Genomic DNA, 17,793 nt, shown 5'->3' on the forward strand with positions numbered 1-17,793 from the left:
GCTCAGTTGAGTCCAACTGTCTGTGACCCCATGGACTGTAGCCCGCCAGGGTCCTCTGTCCATGGGGATTCCCCAGGCAAGAACACTGGAGTGGGTTGCCATGTCCTCCTCTAGGGGATCATCCTGACCCAGGGATTGAACCCAGGTCTCCCATACTGCAGGACGACTCTTTACTGTCTGAGGCACCAGGGAAGCCCACTTATGGCCTAAAGCTAATTATTACTTTAAGAAACATTTTTATGCTACCAACAAGGGATTAATTTCCAAAGTATGCAAACAGCTCATATAGCTTAATATAGGGAAAACACAAAACAAAACAAAAAAACCAAAAAACTCAATCAAAAAATGGGCAGAAGACATAAACAGACATTTCTCCAAAGACACACAGATGGCCAACAGGAACAAGCAGAGATGTTCGATATTGCTAATGATCAGAGAAACGAAAATCAAAACTACAATGAGCTATCACCTCACACCAGTCAGAATGACCATCATCAAAAAGTCTACAAATAACAATTGCTGGAGAGGGTGTAGAGAAAAGGGAATCCTCTTACACTGTTGGTGGGAATATAAACTATAAAGAAAGTATGAAGGTTCTTTAAAAAACTAAAAACAGAGTTGCTCTATGATCTTGCAATCCCACTCCTGGATATATATCCAGAGAAAACTCTAATTTGAAAAGATATATGCACCCCAGTGTTCACTGCTGCACTATTTACAATAGCCAGAAGGCCATCAACAGGGGAATGGATAAAGAAAATGTGGTATAATATATATATACCATATATACACATACATATATATATATATACGTATACATAGTGGGATATTACTCAGTCATAAAAAAGAATGAAAGAATGCCATCTGCAGCAACATGGATGGACCAAGAGATTATTATGCTAAGTGAAGTTAAGTTGGAGAAAGACAAATATCACATGATATCATTTATCTGTGGAATTAAAAAAAAAAAAAGACAAATGAACTCATTTACAAAACAGAAATAGACTCACATAGAAAACAAACTTATGACTATTAAAGTGAATGGATGGGGGAGTAAATTAGGAATTTGGGATTAACATATACACACTACTATATAAAATAAACCACAAGGACCTACCATATAGCACAGAGAACTCTACTCAGTATCTTGTAATAAACTATAATGGAAAAGAATTTTAAAAATAATGTGTATAACAATCACTCTGCTGTACACACGAACCTAATACAACATCATAAATTAGCTCTAGTTCAATTTTTAAAAACTGTTATCAAATTGCATTTTAACAAAAAAGGAAACATTTTTGAGCAGGCCTCCTCCTGGTCATTTTTGGAGGTTTCAGCTCTGACATCGCTTTCCCTGGGAAGCCTAACTTCCAGTGGCTGTCATCTGCTGCCATAAAGTGTTCCTGCCATCGGGGGACACACACTGTCCTGGGGGCCAAGGCAAAGACCTTGTCTCTGTTGTTAACCCTTGCACCCGTAGCCCTCAGCATAGCACCCACCTATGACAAGAAGTGCTTTAAAAGACTTGTTAAAGAAATGAGTTAACCCACATGCAGGGCTTTATACTGATCACGGCAGAACAATGTACTGCACGCTTTGGACTCAAATGTAGATTCAAACTCAACTCTGACACTTCCCAGCTGGGTGCACCTTCCACACCACTTAACCTCTCTGAGCCTCATTTCCTCTATCTGTAAAAATCCCCACCTACCTTCCAAGTTTTTCTTAGAATAAAATTCATAATGTGTGACACCAAAAAACAAACAAAATAATTTCAGATCATAAAAAACATTAAAATCATAAATTGTTAGTGCAACGGTCCCCAGATCTTCTCGTTTCAGGACATTCTTAACTATCAATGAGGAACCCCCAAATCCTAACTTTACACGGGCTATACCTATTGACAGCTGCCCTACTAGAAATTAAAACCGAACAACTTTTAAAACACTTATTCACTGAAAAATAAATCTATTACATTAACATAAATATTTTTATGAAAAACATACTCTTCAAAAACAATAGGAAGAAATTTTCATTTTTGTAAATACTTTTCAATGTCTGGTTTAATAGAAGACAGGTGGTCCCTCACATCTGCCTCTGCATTCTCTCTGTTGTTTCTGAGTGAAATTCAGAATATGAGGCCGCCACCACCTTGACTCCCGCTGAGTCAGCAGTTTTGCCCCCAACGGCCTGTGTATGATTAGTGCAAATGACAACCGAAGAAGCCCAACAGTCTTAGTACTACTAAGAAAACATCTGCCTTGCAGACCCCTAAAAGTGTCTCCAGGAACTCCCAGGGGTCGGTGAATCACATTTGAAGAAGCACTGTGGTAGAGAATGGCTGAGGGGGGCGGGATTAACTTTCAGAAAAGTCTGAGGAGGCTACTCCTAGGAAGCTGAAGCACAGGACCCGAAGACTGAGCCTGGGTTGGGTGCTCTGAATGGGGTACGGAGACACACCAGCACCGTCAACGAACAAAGGGGTGAGTGCAAGGACAGAGAAAGGAGAGTCGGACAAAGGCCGGGTCAATGAGGGTCCTGCCGGGCTGGGATCTTAAGTTAAAGGGGTGAGGGACCCTTCTGATAGCTCGAATCCGGGTGTGGCCATCTCGTTTACGTTTTAGAGAGCTGCCTCAGGCTGACAGGGGGTGGATTTACAGGACGGGACAAGCAGAGACCAGTCAGAAGGCTCCCACAGAAGCCGAGGCGATAACTAGTGGGCCAAGGAGTCACCCTGGAGAGGGGGCAAGAGGAAGGCCAACTGAAAACGCGTTTCTGAGGAGAAGCTACAAAGCCATGGACTGTCTTGGAGAATAGGATAATTATTTTTTTTTAGTTTGGGACTTGAAAAGCTAGGTGAACAGGGCGTTATGTCACTAGTTTGACGGAAAAAAGACAGGAGGTCCCAGCCTGATCCCAATGCAAACTGTCTTTTTTCTCCACCCTAAACCTTCTTCCAAGGAGATAGCTGAAAGACACTGCACTTTATTTTCTGCAGAAGTCGTTATCAACAACAACAAGAATCAATAAACTGCACAGAACAAGCCCTGAAGACCTCCTTCCGGACTGCAGGCGGCACGCGCGCGAGCTCCGGGCGGTCAGGACCCGCCCCGCACCTGTGCGGGGGCCGGCCCCGCGGGTCTCGGCCCTGGGGAGCGCCCGCCGCCCGCCCTGAGGGTGCGCCCGGCCTGCCCTCAGCCCCTGGGGCTGCGGCGGGCATAGCAGGACCCAAGGCTCGGCCGCGCTTCCAGAACCCCGTACTCCCGCTCCCCAAGCCCCGGCCCCCGGGCAGCGCGGGCCCGGAAGGCGGCGCCCCCGGACGCCGGCCCCGCCGCCTCGGCCCCACGTGTCAGCGGGGGCCCCCGCACCGGGCCCCCCGCCGCCGAGACCGCCCGCCGCCCCGGGGCCGGCGCCTTCTTCTCAGAAAGGCCTCCCACGACCCGCGGGAGCCGGGCCGGGCGGGCGGGGGCGCGCGAGGAGGACGGGGGAGGCGGAGGGGAGGGCGGCGGCGCGCGCCTCGCCCCCGGCCCCGCCGCCCGCCCGCGCGGCCCAGGAAAGTAGGCCCAGCCCGGCGGAGGGGCCGGCCGCGCCGCGCCGGTATCATTCCGCCCGCGCCCTTCGGCCCGGCAGTCGGGCGGCGGCGGCGACGGCGGCGGCAGCGGCTGGCGCCCGGCGCCGCGGGGCGTCCCCCCAGGGCCCCGGGCCCCGACCCCGGCCCGCCCCGCCGCCCCCGGCCCGGCCCGCTCCCGGCGCCCCCCGCGCCGCATCCAGGGACTATATTCGCGCGGAGCGGCACAGCGCGGCCGGTCGGGCCGGGGCCGCTTACCGGTGTCGCCGCGCGCCTTGCTCTCCTTGGGCTTCGGGGGGCGGCCCCGCGGCATCGTCGGCGGCGGCGGCGGCCCACCCCTCGGCCGCACACACACTCACACACATACACTCGGCGGAGCGCGCACGCGCGGGGACCGGCCGCGGAGGCGCGGCGCGCGCCCGGCCAGGCGACGGAGGCGGGCGGGGCGGCCCGGGCGGCCGCCGAGCCGCGGGCGAGTGCCCGCGGGCCTCACGGCGGGAAGACGCCCGAGCGAGCGGACGGGAGAACTCGACCCGCGCCAACTTCGGCGGGTTCCATGGCCCGGCGGGCCGCGCTAGGGGCGTTGGGCGCGGGCGCGCGGTGGGGGCGGGGAGCGGCGCTCTGCGCATGCGCGCTCCGCCGCTCGGGCCTGGGCGGACAGAGGGCGAGCGGCCGCGGGCGCCGGGCGGCGGGGCCTCGGCTCGGGCGGACGGACGCAGGGCGGGCGGGTCTCACGAGGTGCTGGGCAGCCGAGCTCACCCGGCTGGTAAGGCCGTCGGTAAAGTAAGTGGGGGACAAGTGTGTTGGTCGCTCTGTCGTGTCCGACTCTCTGCGGCCCCCTGGACTGTAGCCCGCCAGGCTCCTGTGTCCATGGGACTCTGCAGGCAAGGATACTTGAGTGGGTTGTCATGCCCTCCTCCAGGGAATCTTCCCGATCCAAGGATCGAACCCGGGTCTTCCGCATCGCAGGCGGATTCTTGATCGTCTGAGTCACCAGGGAAAGCCAAAGTAGGGAACATGCTCTTCTAAAGGGCAGAGGTGGTGAGAAGGGGCTTTTCAGGTGGAGGCAGGTAAAAGAAACCAGCCAGCCAGGGCTCCTCCCTGTGCCTCTTGCTTGATCGCCGTCCTGTGTGTTTACGTGCTTTTCTAGTTCCAGGAAAACAGCGCTTCATTTCCCAGGTGGTTTGAGGAAGGCTCTTGAAAGCATCCATGTGCGAACCACAGGGGCAAAAAGCCTGGGAGCCTAAATTTACCCAAGACATCCATCTTGGGCCCAGGAAGACATACCCAGAAGTCATTGATGTTCCTTTGGTGTAAGCCACAAAAGTGTACAATTCCAAATATGTCGATCTTTTGTTTTTTTTGTTGCCCACATTTTCACAAAACCCTAACAGGAAGGTGACACCTAAGTGTTAAGTGAGGCCAAGTAAGCCAAAAGAAAGTAGTCTGACATTATCTTAGTATCCTCAGAAAAATTAATTCAAAGCCATAACATGATCACCAACTACATGCAGGATATTTTGAAGGAATACCAAAACAGTCCGCCTCCCAAAATACTTGGAACCTTTAGAAGGACACAGGCCTAATAAAAAAAATCCACAGTGCCTTGAAAAGGACCGAACAATTAATTTCAAGAATAAATAGGAAAGGCCCTCTTAATTAAAACTTAGGAAATGGTTGGGTACTAACGGATGGAAAAGAGTTTTCTATGTGGAGGCAACAGGATGAAGAAGGAAAAAACGTAAATGAAGAATTGTATCTGTTAGGTGCTTTGTTACACATCCCACTCCTAGAAAAACTAGACAGATAATTGTGTAAAAGGAAACAAGCTCAGGTTATTCAACCTCCCAACATCAGCTAGCAAGTGAATGGCAAGTGGAATTTAGCAATTATTAACATTTCCTGTTTTTCAACTTAGTATGTTCTATCCCTGGGTCAGGAAGATCTGGAGGAGTAAATGGCAACCTGCTCTAGTGGTCTTGCTTTTGAAATCCCAAGAACAAGAGGAGCCTGGTGGGCTGCAGTCCATAGGGTCAAGAAAGAGACAAGACTTAGCAACTAAACAACAAAAGTATGTTTTACTGCCTTAAGTAAAATACTTACAATCTTTACAACATTCCTTCAAGGTATTATTTTACAGATGAGATTCAGAGGAGTTAAGTAATTTGCCTAAGGCCACATGAACTTTTTTAGCTAACTTTTGTGTGTGCTCAGTCATGTCCAACTCTTTGCAACCCCATGGACTCTAGGCTCCTCTGTCCATGGAATTTTTTCGGGAAGAATACTAGAATGGGTTGCTATTTCCTCCTCCCGGGAATCTTACCAAGGATCAAACCAGCATCTCTTGTGTCTCCTGCATTGGCAGGCAGATTCTTTACCACCAAGGAAGCCTGGGGCCACATAGCCTTAGGCAAATCCAAGACCCAAACTAAATCTGCTTATCTGTTAATCCTGTGCTCCTAGCTGCAACCAAGCAAAAATGTACACAAGTTTAGCCAAAATATAACAGTTCTTCCATATGAATATTATGACTGGAGTTCTATGGAAGGGTGAGAAAATAGATTAGAGGCAGATGATAATAATCCTTGGCCTTTTGTAAATCAATTTGGGTAATGATGTGTTTGTGAATGTGTGATGTGTTTGTGAATGTGTACCCTCTTGTTACAAAAAGTATTTGATGCTCTTTATACCAGGACAAAATAAATAGATGAGGAAATTAGGATAATGGGAAAAAAATTAGAAAATCAAAGTAAAGTATCTGAACTAATAAAATCTTGTGTAATTGTAAAAGGTAAATAGAAAATCAAACTCCAGATTCTTAGCCCAAGTAGAGAAGTAGAGATGATTAATTACAATTAGTTACTTATTCATAAAAGAGAGCAGTGTCCCTGTCACCGTGCCCCTTGTTGGATGGCTGCTTTCACCACACATGCATATCTATACGAACCATATTTGAAATCTTATCATCTGCAGAGATAATCTTACTTCTTCCCTTCTCATTCAGATGCCTGTTATTTCTTTTTCTTGTCTAATTGCACTGGCTAGGTCTTTCCCGCACAATGCTGAATGGAAGTGGTGAGAGTGGGCACCCTCGTCTTATTCCTGGTCGTAGTGGGAAAGCTTTGAACATCTCACCATGAGTGTGATGTTTAACTTTGTTTTTGTCACATTCTTTCTGTACTCAATTTGTTGAGAACTTTTATCATGAAAGGTGTTGAATTTTGTTAAATGCTTTTTCTACATCTACTGAACATACAATTTCTACCTTTCATTCTGTTAACATGGTATATCCCATTTATTGTTTTTCATTGCTTTCCAGGGATAAATTCCACATGATCATGGTTACATGATCCTTTTACTGTGCTGTTGAAATCAGTTTGCTAGTATTTTTTTTTTTTTAAACATCTGTTTGGCTGTGCTGGGTCTTAGTTGTGGCACTCAGGATTCTTAGTTGCAGCATGTGGGATCGAGTTCCCTCACCAGGGATTAAACCTGGGCCCCCTGCATTGGCAGCACAGGGTCTTAGCCACTGGACCACCAGGGAAGTCCCAGTTTGCTAGTATTATGTTGAAAATGTTTGCATCTATGTTCATCAGGGGTATTGGCTGATAGTTTAATGTTCTTATCTGGCTTCAGTTTCAGGATAATCCTGGCCTCGTAAAATGAATTGGAGTGTTCCGCTCTTCAGATTTTTCAGTGAGTTTGAGAAGGATTGGTGTTAATTCTTCTTTAAATGTTTGGTACAATTCACCAGTGAAACCATCTAGTCCTGACCTTTTTTTTGGTGGAAGATTTTTGATTACTGTTTGAATTTTGTTGTCATTTTCTCCAAACTTTCTGTTTATTCATGATTCAGCCTTGGTAGGTTGTATGTAGGTTGGTTTTCTAGACTCATCCACTTGGATGTCTCAGTTCAATGGAGAACTGGTCTTTTCATTTTTAAGTTGATAACTGTATCAGGTATTAAAACAAGGGTGTAAAGCATATGCTCCCCAGAACCACCACATAGGCACAGCTAGAAAACAGGACCAGCACTATAGAAGATCCTAAGAATGGCCTCCCCTACAGACACCTGGGGTTTCCCAGGTGACTCAGTGATAAAGAATCCATCTGTCAATGCAGGAGAAGTAGGTTTGATCCCTGGGTCGGGAAGATCCCCTGGCAAAGGAAATGCAGCCCACCTAAGTATTCTTGCCTGGGAAATCCCAAGGACAGAGGAGCCTGGCGGACTACAGTCCATGGGGTCACAAAAGAGTAAGACATGACTTAGCAATTAAACAATTCTAGGGAATACAAAAAAAGCTGAAAGAACGGTCAAATGAACACATATACTGACACCTAGATTCAAGAGTCAATATTGTGCCATATTTGATTTATCCATTTTTTTTTTTCTTTCAAACTACCCAACAAATTGAACTTGACTCTGAAATCGACCTGAAACAAACTGCCTGGAGTACTTCCAGAAGCAAATGGACTTAGTTTGGCACCTAAGAAAATTGAAGTAATAATAATGACAATAACATGATAAATAGATAAATAAAATTGTCACTAGGTACATAGTTTGGCACCTAAGAAAATTGAAATAATATGATAACAGAAATAATAATTTGTTCAGTTGCTAAGTTGTGTTCGATTCTTTGCGACCCCACAGACAGTAGCCCACCAGACATCTGTGTCCGTGGGATTCTCCAGGCAAGATGACTGGAGTGGGTTGTGTTTCCTCCAGAAGCTCTTCCTGACCCAGGAATCAAGCTGCATCTCCTGCTCCCCCTGCACTGCAGGCAGATTCTTCACTGCTGAACCCCTGGGGAAGCCCGTGTAACAGCTTATAATAAATAGATAAATAAAACGGTTACCAGCTATAAGGTAGAACTGCAACACCACCAGTCCGCCTCGTCTCTTGAATTTCTCAAGAAACACTCAGTAACCTAAAAAAATAAGCACAAGCCCACCTGGATGGGACAGTGTGAGGACAAGCAGGAAGCTGACGGGGGTGAGTGGATGTTGTTGTTCAGTCGCTAAGTCATGTCCACCTCTTTGTGACCCCGTGAACTGCAGCACGCCAGGCTTCCCTGTCCTTCACCAACTCCCAGAGTCACTCCAGGACTGGTGTGCTGCAGCTTATGAGGTGAGGGGATGGGGGTTTGGTAAACTAGACTGCTGCCAAGAGCATGACTGCAGGAAACACAAGCAGCGGATGTGAAGGAGCGACAGTATTCAAGCACTACTCAAGTAGGGAAGCAAGTGGTGCATGGCGGGCTGGTGTCTTGGATAATACGGGAAGCGCGGCTCGCTGGGGACGTGGGTGGGTGAGCGGCAGCTGTGATGGAGTGGAGTGGCGTCACTGCAGGAAGACAAACGATTGCCTAAGAACTTCCGGCACTTTCCTCCCAGAGTCCTCAGAGTGCTAACAGAAAACAAGAGGTGTCAGGCCGCGTGAGCCCAGGGAGATCGCCTTGCCTTTCTAGGTGTCAGACCAAACAAGGAAAAGGCCGAACTATCTGAAGTCCTGAGCAGTATTAACTCTGACTGCTCTGTGCTTCAGCCATAAACCATCAAACAGTGTTTTTTCTAGGAGAGGTGCCCTTGAGCAGGACACCTCCAGGGGCCAGGGGGCGGCGGGGTGGCCAATGACCACGGGTGTGAGCGTGACTCTGGGCTGTAAGAAAAATGAAAATGGGCTGGTGATTCACCAGCACACTCAGTCCCCAGCTTCACTGATGTGGCTCAGTGACACCCCATGCCTCTCTGGGGAGACCAGGAGCACCCTACCCCGTTAGCCCTGAGTCATAGACAGCCAGTCCCACGCCTATGCCTCTGTATGGGTGTTATCTTTCCACAGCTTTTTTCTCGTCTGTATTGTGGCAAGATACATTGTTCATTTTCACTGTTGTAAACAGTTCTGTTATGTGACCATATTACAATTTCCTTATCTCTTCTGTTGGTAAAGTGTAGCTATCTCTGCATATTTTTTTGTTATTACAAATAGTATGGCTCTGAACACCCTTATACATGTGTATATATTAATAAATATGCCGGGTTGTAGGAGTGGAGTTACTGAGATTTAAAATGATTTTCCACTGCGATTGCAATAATTTACGTTCTTACCAGCAGTGTTTGAAAATACCCTTATCACCATCTGGTACAACCAGACTTCTTCATTTTTGTCAACCTGTGGCGTCTTATTTGAGTTTTTCTAATTTCTAGTGAGCTTGAACTTTTCATTTGTTTTTCCTCTTCACTGATTTGCCTAGTCATATTTTTGCCAATTCTAAACATTAGGTTTCTATTTTTTGCTATAAAATCTATAGTAACTGTATCCTGAACACTAATACTTTATGGATAAATGTCTTTCTATTCTGTGGCCTATTTGGTTTGTCATTTGAGAAATTCAAGTTTTCATTTTAACATAATTCCATGGACCAGCCTTTTCCTCTTTGCCAAGGAGAATGCACACTGCCCATCATGGTTCTATTTCTCTCAGAGACCTCCCCCAGGCCGAGCCTGGATCCCCCACCACGCGGTGAGGGGACCTGGGCGTCCATCCAAGCTCTGGACTCTCCAATTGCCTTCCCTCTGCTGGATTCAGCGTGTTCCCCAACCCTGACTGCACCCATCACCTCGATACTGTCTGGGCTGTCTGCCCCACTAGATTTTAGATGTTTTAATCCGTTCTCCATCTAGGTGGGGAGATTTGTAGGGGAGGCAAGGCCCCTGAGACTGGGGACCAGCACCAGGGTGGGCCAGGTGTGAACACACCACCCAGGCTGCGGGGCTGTGGCAAGGCGGGTCTCAGCAGTGAGCTGCAGGGTCTAGAGACTCATCACCCGGGAGCTGCGGGGAGAGAGGGACGGGTCACCTTTAGCACCACCTGCGCCAGCATCCCAAGGCTGCCAAGCGCTGCCCCGGGCGCCTGAGTGCCCCATGCCCGGCTCCGTCCCCAGGTCAGTACATCCAGGGAGAACAGAATGCTTGGAGAGGAAAGGAAAAGAACCAACGAATGGAGAAAATGCAGGAGACAGAGTTGAGGAGGAGGCGCGCCACCTGGTGGCCCATCTGGCCGCCTGCACTGCACCCAGAGCCGCAGCATCCCGGGTCATCTAGGATCCAGGCCCGACCTCCAGCGTGAAGCCAAGATTGGCAATACTGGCAGCTGATGATACCAACACTCATTAAGCAACGAGGCTGAGGGTTTCTTTTAATTAATGTTTGTTTGTTTTTGTTTTTTTTTTTTACAGTTTTACATTTTCAGAAAAATTGAGCAGCTGATACAGGGAGCTCCCATGCACCCTCACCCCAATATACACAATTTTTCCTATTAACACCTTGCATTAGTGTTACCTGTCGCAGTTAATGAACCAATACTGACACAGTAGTATTAGCCAAATTTCATACTTTAAGGCCCATCTTTGTACAGTTCTATGGGTTTTGACAAATGCCTGTAGTGAATCCACCAGAGGATAGTTTCACTGGTTTTGAATTTCTCAGTGTTCTCTGTAATCACCCCCTCCCCCCACCCACCCCCGAATCTCTGGCAGTCACTGATCTTTTATTGTCTATCACCTTTTCCGGAATGTCAGTCAGAACCATACAGTATGTGTCCTGTTACGGATTGGCTTCCGTTGGCAAGGTGCATTTAAGATTCCTTTTTTTTTTTCTTTCCAGCTTGCTAGCTCATTTCTTTTTATGCTGAGCTGAATGAAATTCCAAAGTCTGGATGAACTACAGTTTATTTATCCATTCACCTGCTGAAGCACATCTTGTTTCCAAGTTTTCACGACTATGAATAAAGCTGCTTTTAAACATCCATGCACATTTCTGTGGGGACATAAGTTTTCATTCCCTTGGGTAAATACCAAGGGGCATGGTTGCTGGATCACATGATAAGGCTATATTAAGTTTGATGAGGAGCCGCCAAACCGGCTTCCAAAGTGGCTGCACCGTTTTGCATCCCCACCAATGATGAATGGAGCTCCTGTCACCTTGCATCCTCCCAGCGTCTGGATTCTCGTCACTAATAGTTGTGTCCTGGTTCCTCACTGCTGTTGTGATTTGCAATTCTCTAGCAACGTATGATTCGGAGCATCTTTTCATATACTTGTCATCTGCATATCTTCTTTGCCCATTTTTTAAATTGGGTTGCTTGTCTACCTGTTGAGTTTTAACTTTATTTTGGGTACCAGTTTTTTAACCAGTATGTGTTTTGAAATGTATTTTAATACATATGGGCTTCCCTAGTGTCTCAGATAGTAAAGAATCTGCCTGCAATGAAGGAGACACAGGTTTGATCCCTGGGTTGGAAAGACCCCTTGGAGAAGGAAATGGCAACCCACTCCAGTATTCTTGTCTGGAAAATCCTATGGTCAGAGGAGCCTAGCAGGCTACAGTCCATGGGGTCGCAAAGAGTCAGACAGAACTTAGTGATTAATATTTAATATGTATGAAATAAATAGAGATATTTAAATAAAACACTTGGTGTGTCGCTTAAAATAATTTGCTATCTGTTGTATGCATACAACATTTTCGTTTATATTATTTAAATATCTCAAAGAGAAATAGCAATAACAGAATCATTTCTGTGGACATGTGATTAAAGATAACCCTCGCAGCATCCATGGAAGCTCACTTCTCATAGACTGCAGCCTCGGTTAGGCATCTCCTTTCAAAGAGATGGACAGCTGTGACCCATGGTGCAGGGGGCTTAACACACACTAACATTCATTTAGCACTGTCTGCCTGGAAACCCACTCACATGCAGATTTAAATTATATTGATTTCTTAGTTTTTAAATACCTTAGTCCATTCAGGCAGCTATAACAGAGTACCACAGGCTGCGTGTCTCATAAACAGCAGACATTTCTTTCTCATGGCTCGAGGCTGGGAGCCTGAGGTCAGGTGCTGGCGTGGCTGGGCTCTGGGGAGGCTCTCCTCTGAGTTGGAGATGGCTGCCTTCCTGCTGAGTCCTCATGCGAGAGAAGGGGCAGGGGAGTGCTCTGGGGCCACGTTAACAAGGGCGCTAGTCCCACCACGAGGGCTCCACCTTCATGACTGAGTCACCTCCTAACACCGTCACATGGGGGGTTAGCTTTCAACACAGGAACTTGGGGGAGGGACACACACGTTCAGCCCATGTGCTAATTCACTTCAGTCGTGTCTGACTATTTGCAACCCCATGGATTGCATCCTCTGTCCAGGCAAGAATACTGAAGTGGGTTGCCATTTCTTCCTCCAGGGGATCTTCCTGACCCAGGGATAAAACTCAAATCTCTTATGTCTCCTACACTGGCAGGCAGGTTCTTTACCACTGAACCACTAGGTCCACCCATGTGGCTGCAAATGGCCTTCTTTCATTCTTTTTTTTTATGACTGAGTAATATTCCATTGCATATATATACCACATCTTCTTTTACTAGCAAGTGATCGCTAGTGTTCTCTCTAGTTTTAACACTTTTATGATTCAAAAATTTTTGAGGCTTACCTTTAGATCACAGGAAATTGCTACATTAAAAAGTCTGCAAAAGTCACAGGATATGTCTGACATTTTGCCACAAAAGGAAGGAAAGTGAAGCTTTCGCTTTACCCTCAGCTAAGATCTGAAACAAACAGCAAAGTTGTAGGTAGAAAATCATAAACCCACCCAAGGAGATTGTGACAACTGTGGGAGGAACATGTTGTGTGCTGGTGTCTGGCCAAACACGTTTAACGAGAAATGAATATGAGTAAAACACGGTGAAAAATACCAAGGAAAACTTCAGTCTAGAGTGAGACAACTGCCATCACTTCAGACCAGTAACAGCAACAACCCAAGGGTGACCCGGGAGCGCGGCCTCCGGAGCGTGAATCACGCCCCAGCAGGCACAGCCCACTTGCACTCCCACCCCAGGGCAGCCGCAAGCCTGCTTTCCGAAGCTTCAGGAATAGCCGCGCCACCAGCTCGGGGAGAGCCGTCCTGACCACCGGTACAGCCCACGAGGCGCAGGTTACCGTGTTCTCATTCCCCATTTCTTTAGCAGCTTGTGAGGCTGGACTTCTACTCACTGTCCTTTCCTGTTTGTCTTCTGTGAACACTTGCTTGGATCTCTGGCCATTTTCTGTGGGGGCGGAGTCACAGGGCTGCCTTCTTCTAGTTGATCTGAAGGGTATTTTATATATTTATCATGAGAACACTGCTAGGGTGATTAATCAGTAACTCCTTCCAAGCACTCCATGGTCTGTGATTGTGCACTTGGTAGGACACATCTGGCCCCTGGAGGACGCTGGGCCTGGCATCCTTGCTCTGGGAGCTGCCGCGTGGGGCACATTTACCTGCGAGCTCTGGGAGCTGCGGGGCCAACACAAGGCGGGAGGCTCTCCGGACAGACGCCCCTCACTGCCCCCAGCTCCCGCGGCATCTTCCCCAGCACACAAAGGGCGCGAAGACGTTGTCAGGGTTAACAAGCCACACATTATGCTTCCAGAATTATTTGACATTTTGACTGCCCTGAAGTGTGAAAGGCCCTCATTGTGTCCGGACCCACATGTGCCATGACCCTCGTGGGGTCCTGGTTAGACGCCTGCTTCTCCATCCTGACAGCACAAGCGCTGTCCTCTGGGAGTTTGAGGACAATGTTCCAGTTATACGCCCAGAAAAGAGCAATGTGTGCCCAGGAATCAACTCACTGAATCACTAACCGCCTACATCGTCTTTAGAGCCTGAAGGAAGATTCCTCAAAGGCGTCTTTCCCCACCCGTGTGGAGAGCACGGGTGGGCAGACGGAGTGCTGAGCCGAGCAGGAGAGAAAGGGGAGGGCAGAGGCCCGAGAACATGCCCCCCTCCTGGGAGGCCGACACAGAACCCCCTTAAAAGACAAAGCCATGGATGTTCATTTCCACCCAAGTCATTTTTATCATATCCTGATGAGCTATTTGGTGAAAACACTTGTTATCTTTCAAGGTCTTAAGGATGTGCCACATCCTTACAACGCGCTTCACGTGGACACCTGTCTGCTCAGGGGTGTAACCCCCTTCTGCAGGTGGTTCCTTCTCCCCTGTGTCAAAGCGTCCTTTGCATTTTACTCCTTCTTGTTTCAGCCAATTCACTGAGCCAAACAGGAAAGAACATAGTTTTCTCCAGTTACACTCATCCAGTCTTGGGTGAAAGGGTCTCTGGAGAAGACACCTGAGGGGTGGGTGGGACTGAGGATGCTGTGGAAGGAGACATTGGTGTGTGTGGGGGGAGCTCCAGGCGTGGGTGCAGGACCCGGGGGGTGGCAGGGCAGCATTCTTCCCCCACCCCACCCAGAGCTCCCAGTGCCCTGTCATGACTGGAGCACAGAGGTGTAACTGGCAAGGGCATGATGATGGGGGCCGGCTCACCCAGGCACACAGCCAAAGGGGACCCAAGATTCTAAGCGACCCCGCCCCCTCCCACAGACCTATGCAGACTGCTGACCCTCCACCTCGAGGAGTGCTAGGCTCTCTTAGGTCGCTGCAAAAACGAAGGCGGTCTGGTACCCATGTGCTTCAGCATCTTCCTGACTCGATGCATTTGTACATTTGTACATTTTCTCTTAACTTCCCAAGCAAGAGTAAACAAAAGCAGAGAGGATCCCATATTAGCTATCCACTCGCAGGTCTGCACGCCTCCCAAAGGGGCTGGGGTACACGCCTGTTTCTTTCTCCCTTCGTAAGATCCCTGTGTTTTGGAGGCAGAAGTTTTTTTAAAAAAATCTATTCTGGATATTAATTCCTTACGAGGTATATGATTTGCAAATATTCTCTCTGTAGGCTTTCTTTTCACTTTCTTAATAACGTCCTTTTGTTGTACAAGTTTGTAATTTTGATCGAGTCTAATTTGTCAATTTTTCTTTTATTGTTCATGTTTTTGTGCCACATCTAAGAATCAACCACAAAATCCAAGGTTGTGAATATTCATTCCTGTATTTTCTTCTAAGAGTTTCACATTTAGGTCACTGATTCACTGTGGTTTAATTTTTGAATATAGTAGAAAGTAGGGTCCAAATTCATTCCTTTGCATGTGGATGTCCATTTGTTGAAGAGCCCACTCTCTCTCTGTTGAATAATCTTGGTCCTCTTGTCAAAAACCACTTGGTCACAGATACGTGCTTATTTCTGGATTCCAGAGCCCATTCTCTTGATCCATGTGTCTATCCTCATGCCAGTACCACACTGTTCTGATTATTGTAGCTTTGTAGCAGGTTTTGAATTCATAAAATGTGAGTCCTCCAACTTTTTCTTTTTTAAGATTTCTTTGGCTCCTCGGGGTCCCCTGCAATGCTATTCGAATTTTATTAGGGACTGCACTTGAATTTGTAGATAGCTTTGTCATCTTAACAACACTGAGTCTTTCAACTCATGATATGAAACCTATTTCACTTTATCTAGGTCTTCCTAAATTTCTTTCAGCAGAGTTTTGTAGTTTTCAGTGTACAAGTCTGTCACCTACTTGATTAAATGTATTGCTGTCTTGTATTCTTTTTGATGCTATTGTAAAAGGAATTGTTTTCTCAAATTCCTTCTTGAATTACTCATTGGTGATGTATATAAAAACAACTGGTTTCTGTGTGTGGTCTCATACTTTGCAACTTTGCTGAATTTATTATCTGTAGTAGGGTATGTGTGTGTGTGTGTGTGTGTTCTTCAGGATTTTATGTATAGGATCATGTAATCTGCAGTAGAGATAGTTTTACTTCTTTCTTTCCAATTTGGTTATCTTTTTCTCTTTTTTTCTTGTCTAATTGCTCTGGCTAGAACTTTCAATACAACGCTGAATAGCAGAGGTGAAAGCTGGCATCCTTGACTTGTTCCTTATCTTAGGGGCAAAGCTTTCAGTCCATTTAGCTATTTTTTTAAAAAAAAACTTCATACTTTTTTTCCAATTATGTACAGGATTCATGAGAGCTTTGAAACCAGATCCACACAGCTTTAATCATCATGGACACAGCTTTTGATTTTAAAATCGCATTGTCTTCTTCTTATTCCAGTTTATAAATATTTATCAACAATGTTGATAATTGTCCCATCTCTATTTCCTGAGCCTTGCAGTATATGAGAAGGCATGGCTCACGTGGCTCCTGCTCTTTGCATTTATGGGCTTGCCCCGACAGAGACAAGGCAGCTAGTTGGCCCCAGTTCATATTCTAAATAACTAAGTACTGATCAGTGTCATAGCTAAGAGTTCCACCCATGTGAATTCTATCTAATTATCTTCCATCCAAGTTCTCATTTTTCAGGTCAGTGACATCTTCCAAACACAGACATTTTAGTGAAAAGTTGAGCCATAAATTTAGTCAGTTCTGTTTCAGTTATCCATGCCTTCCAAATTTTCTTTGACACAAATTGCCAAAATTGCAGTGTTTAGAACACACTGGAATCTTTTATTGCCTGGCTCTTCTCACAAATGTCTGCCCCAAACATGCTTATGAAGGGCATTCCCAAGGAACAAATTAATGTTGCTCTAGCCCTCCCCAGATTTGGTACATCTGTTTTGGATTCCATTATAATTTTAAAATGTTAGGGTAGGCAATGTTCTGGTGCAGTGAAATTGCCAGGGGACTCCACACAGCCCTGAAGGCTGCCAGACCATTTGAAATAACACGTCAGTGAGTTCAGAAAGACCTACTTTTAGAACACAGATGGAGTGAAGGACACTTCATTCACTGAGTCGAGTCCAAAAAATCAGGCAAAAGATGACCATCAAAAACAGAGGGCACCAGAACATTAGAGCACTTAGAGCTGGTCCACCCCAAGAACCGTCAGTATTACAATGGGAAGCCTTATGTTTATGGAACACCCACTCTGTGCCATGTGGTGTGCTAGGAGCTCTGCACACATTATCACAACTCTAGGAGGGTGATAAGGTAAGGTAAACCTTACCCAAGAACTAATGCTGAAACTGAAGCTCTAATCCTTTGGCCACCTGATGCAAAAAGCCAACTCACTGGAAAAGAGCCTGATGCTGGGAAAGATTGAGGGCAGGAGAAGAAGGGGACAACAGAGGATGAGATGGTTGGATGGCATCACTGACTCAATGGACATGAGTTTGAGCAAACTCTAGGTGCTAGTGAAGCACAGGGAAGCCTGGCATGCTGCAGTCCATGGGGTTGTAGCGTTGGGCATGCGTTAGCGACTGAAGATAAACCTTCTTACTAATAAGGAAATAAGCTCAGATAGTTTGCCTAGGGTCACAGGCCTGAGCATAGCAGAACAGGGATTAGGTTTGG

General features: G+C 46.9%; 1 protein-coding gene and 2 long non-coding RNA genes across 7 annotated transcripts in view; 2 read left to right on the forward strand and 1 right to left on the reverse strand.

Annotated features, from left to right (window-relative positions):
* The window catches only part of ZNF236 (zinc finger protein 236), a 68,553-nt gene extending 64,611 nt beyond the window's left edge, over nt 1-3,942 (reverse strand). For all 5 annotated transcript variants that reach the window (XR_014075067.1, XM_081563315.1, XM_081563316.1 and 2 more), the window contains exon 1: nt 3,830-3,942. Coding sequence is in view for 4 of the 5 variants with exons in the window: in XM_081563315.1 (XP_081419441.1) it covers nt 3,830-3,884 (55 nt within the window). In the remaining variant the exon portion in view is untranslated. The remainder of the gene's footprint in view (nt 1-3,829) is intronic.
* Nucleotides 3,943-4,198: 256 nt separating this feature from the next.
* LOC145534915 (uncharacterized) lies at nt 4,199-11,376 on the forward strand. Its single transcript, XR_014075068.1, has 3 exons — nt 4,199-4,354; nt 10,516-10,762; nt 11,237-11,376. It is a non-coding gene; the product is annotated as an uncharacterized LOC145534915 (long non-coding RNA).
* Nucleotides 5,511-9,624, forward strand: LOC145534916 (uncharacterized). Its single transcript, XR_014075069.1, has 3 exons — nt 5,511-5,642; nt 7,208-7,267; nt 8,223-9,624. It is a non-coding gene; the product is annotated as an uncharacterized LOC145534916 (long non-coding RNA).
* Nucleotides 11,377-17,793: the final 6,417 nt, after the last annotated feature.

This window comes from Giraffa tippelskirchi, chromosome 14, assembly GCF_054371585.1.
Source record: "Giraffa tippelskirchi isolate mGirTip1 chromosome 14, T2T-mGirTip1v1.2.pri, whole genome shotgun sequence".
NCBI classification, from domain to species: Eukaryota; Metazoa; Chordata; class Mammalia; order Artiodactyla; family Giraffidae; genus Giraffa; species Giraffa tippelskirchi.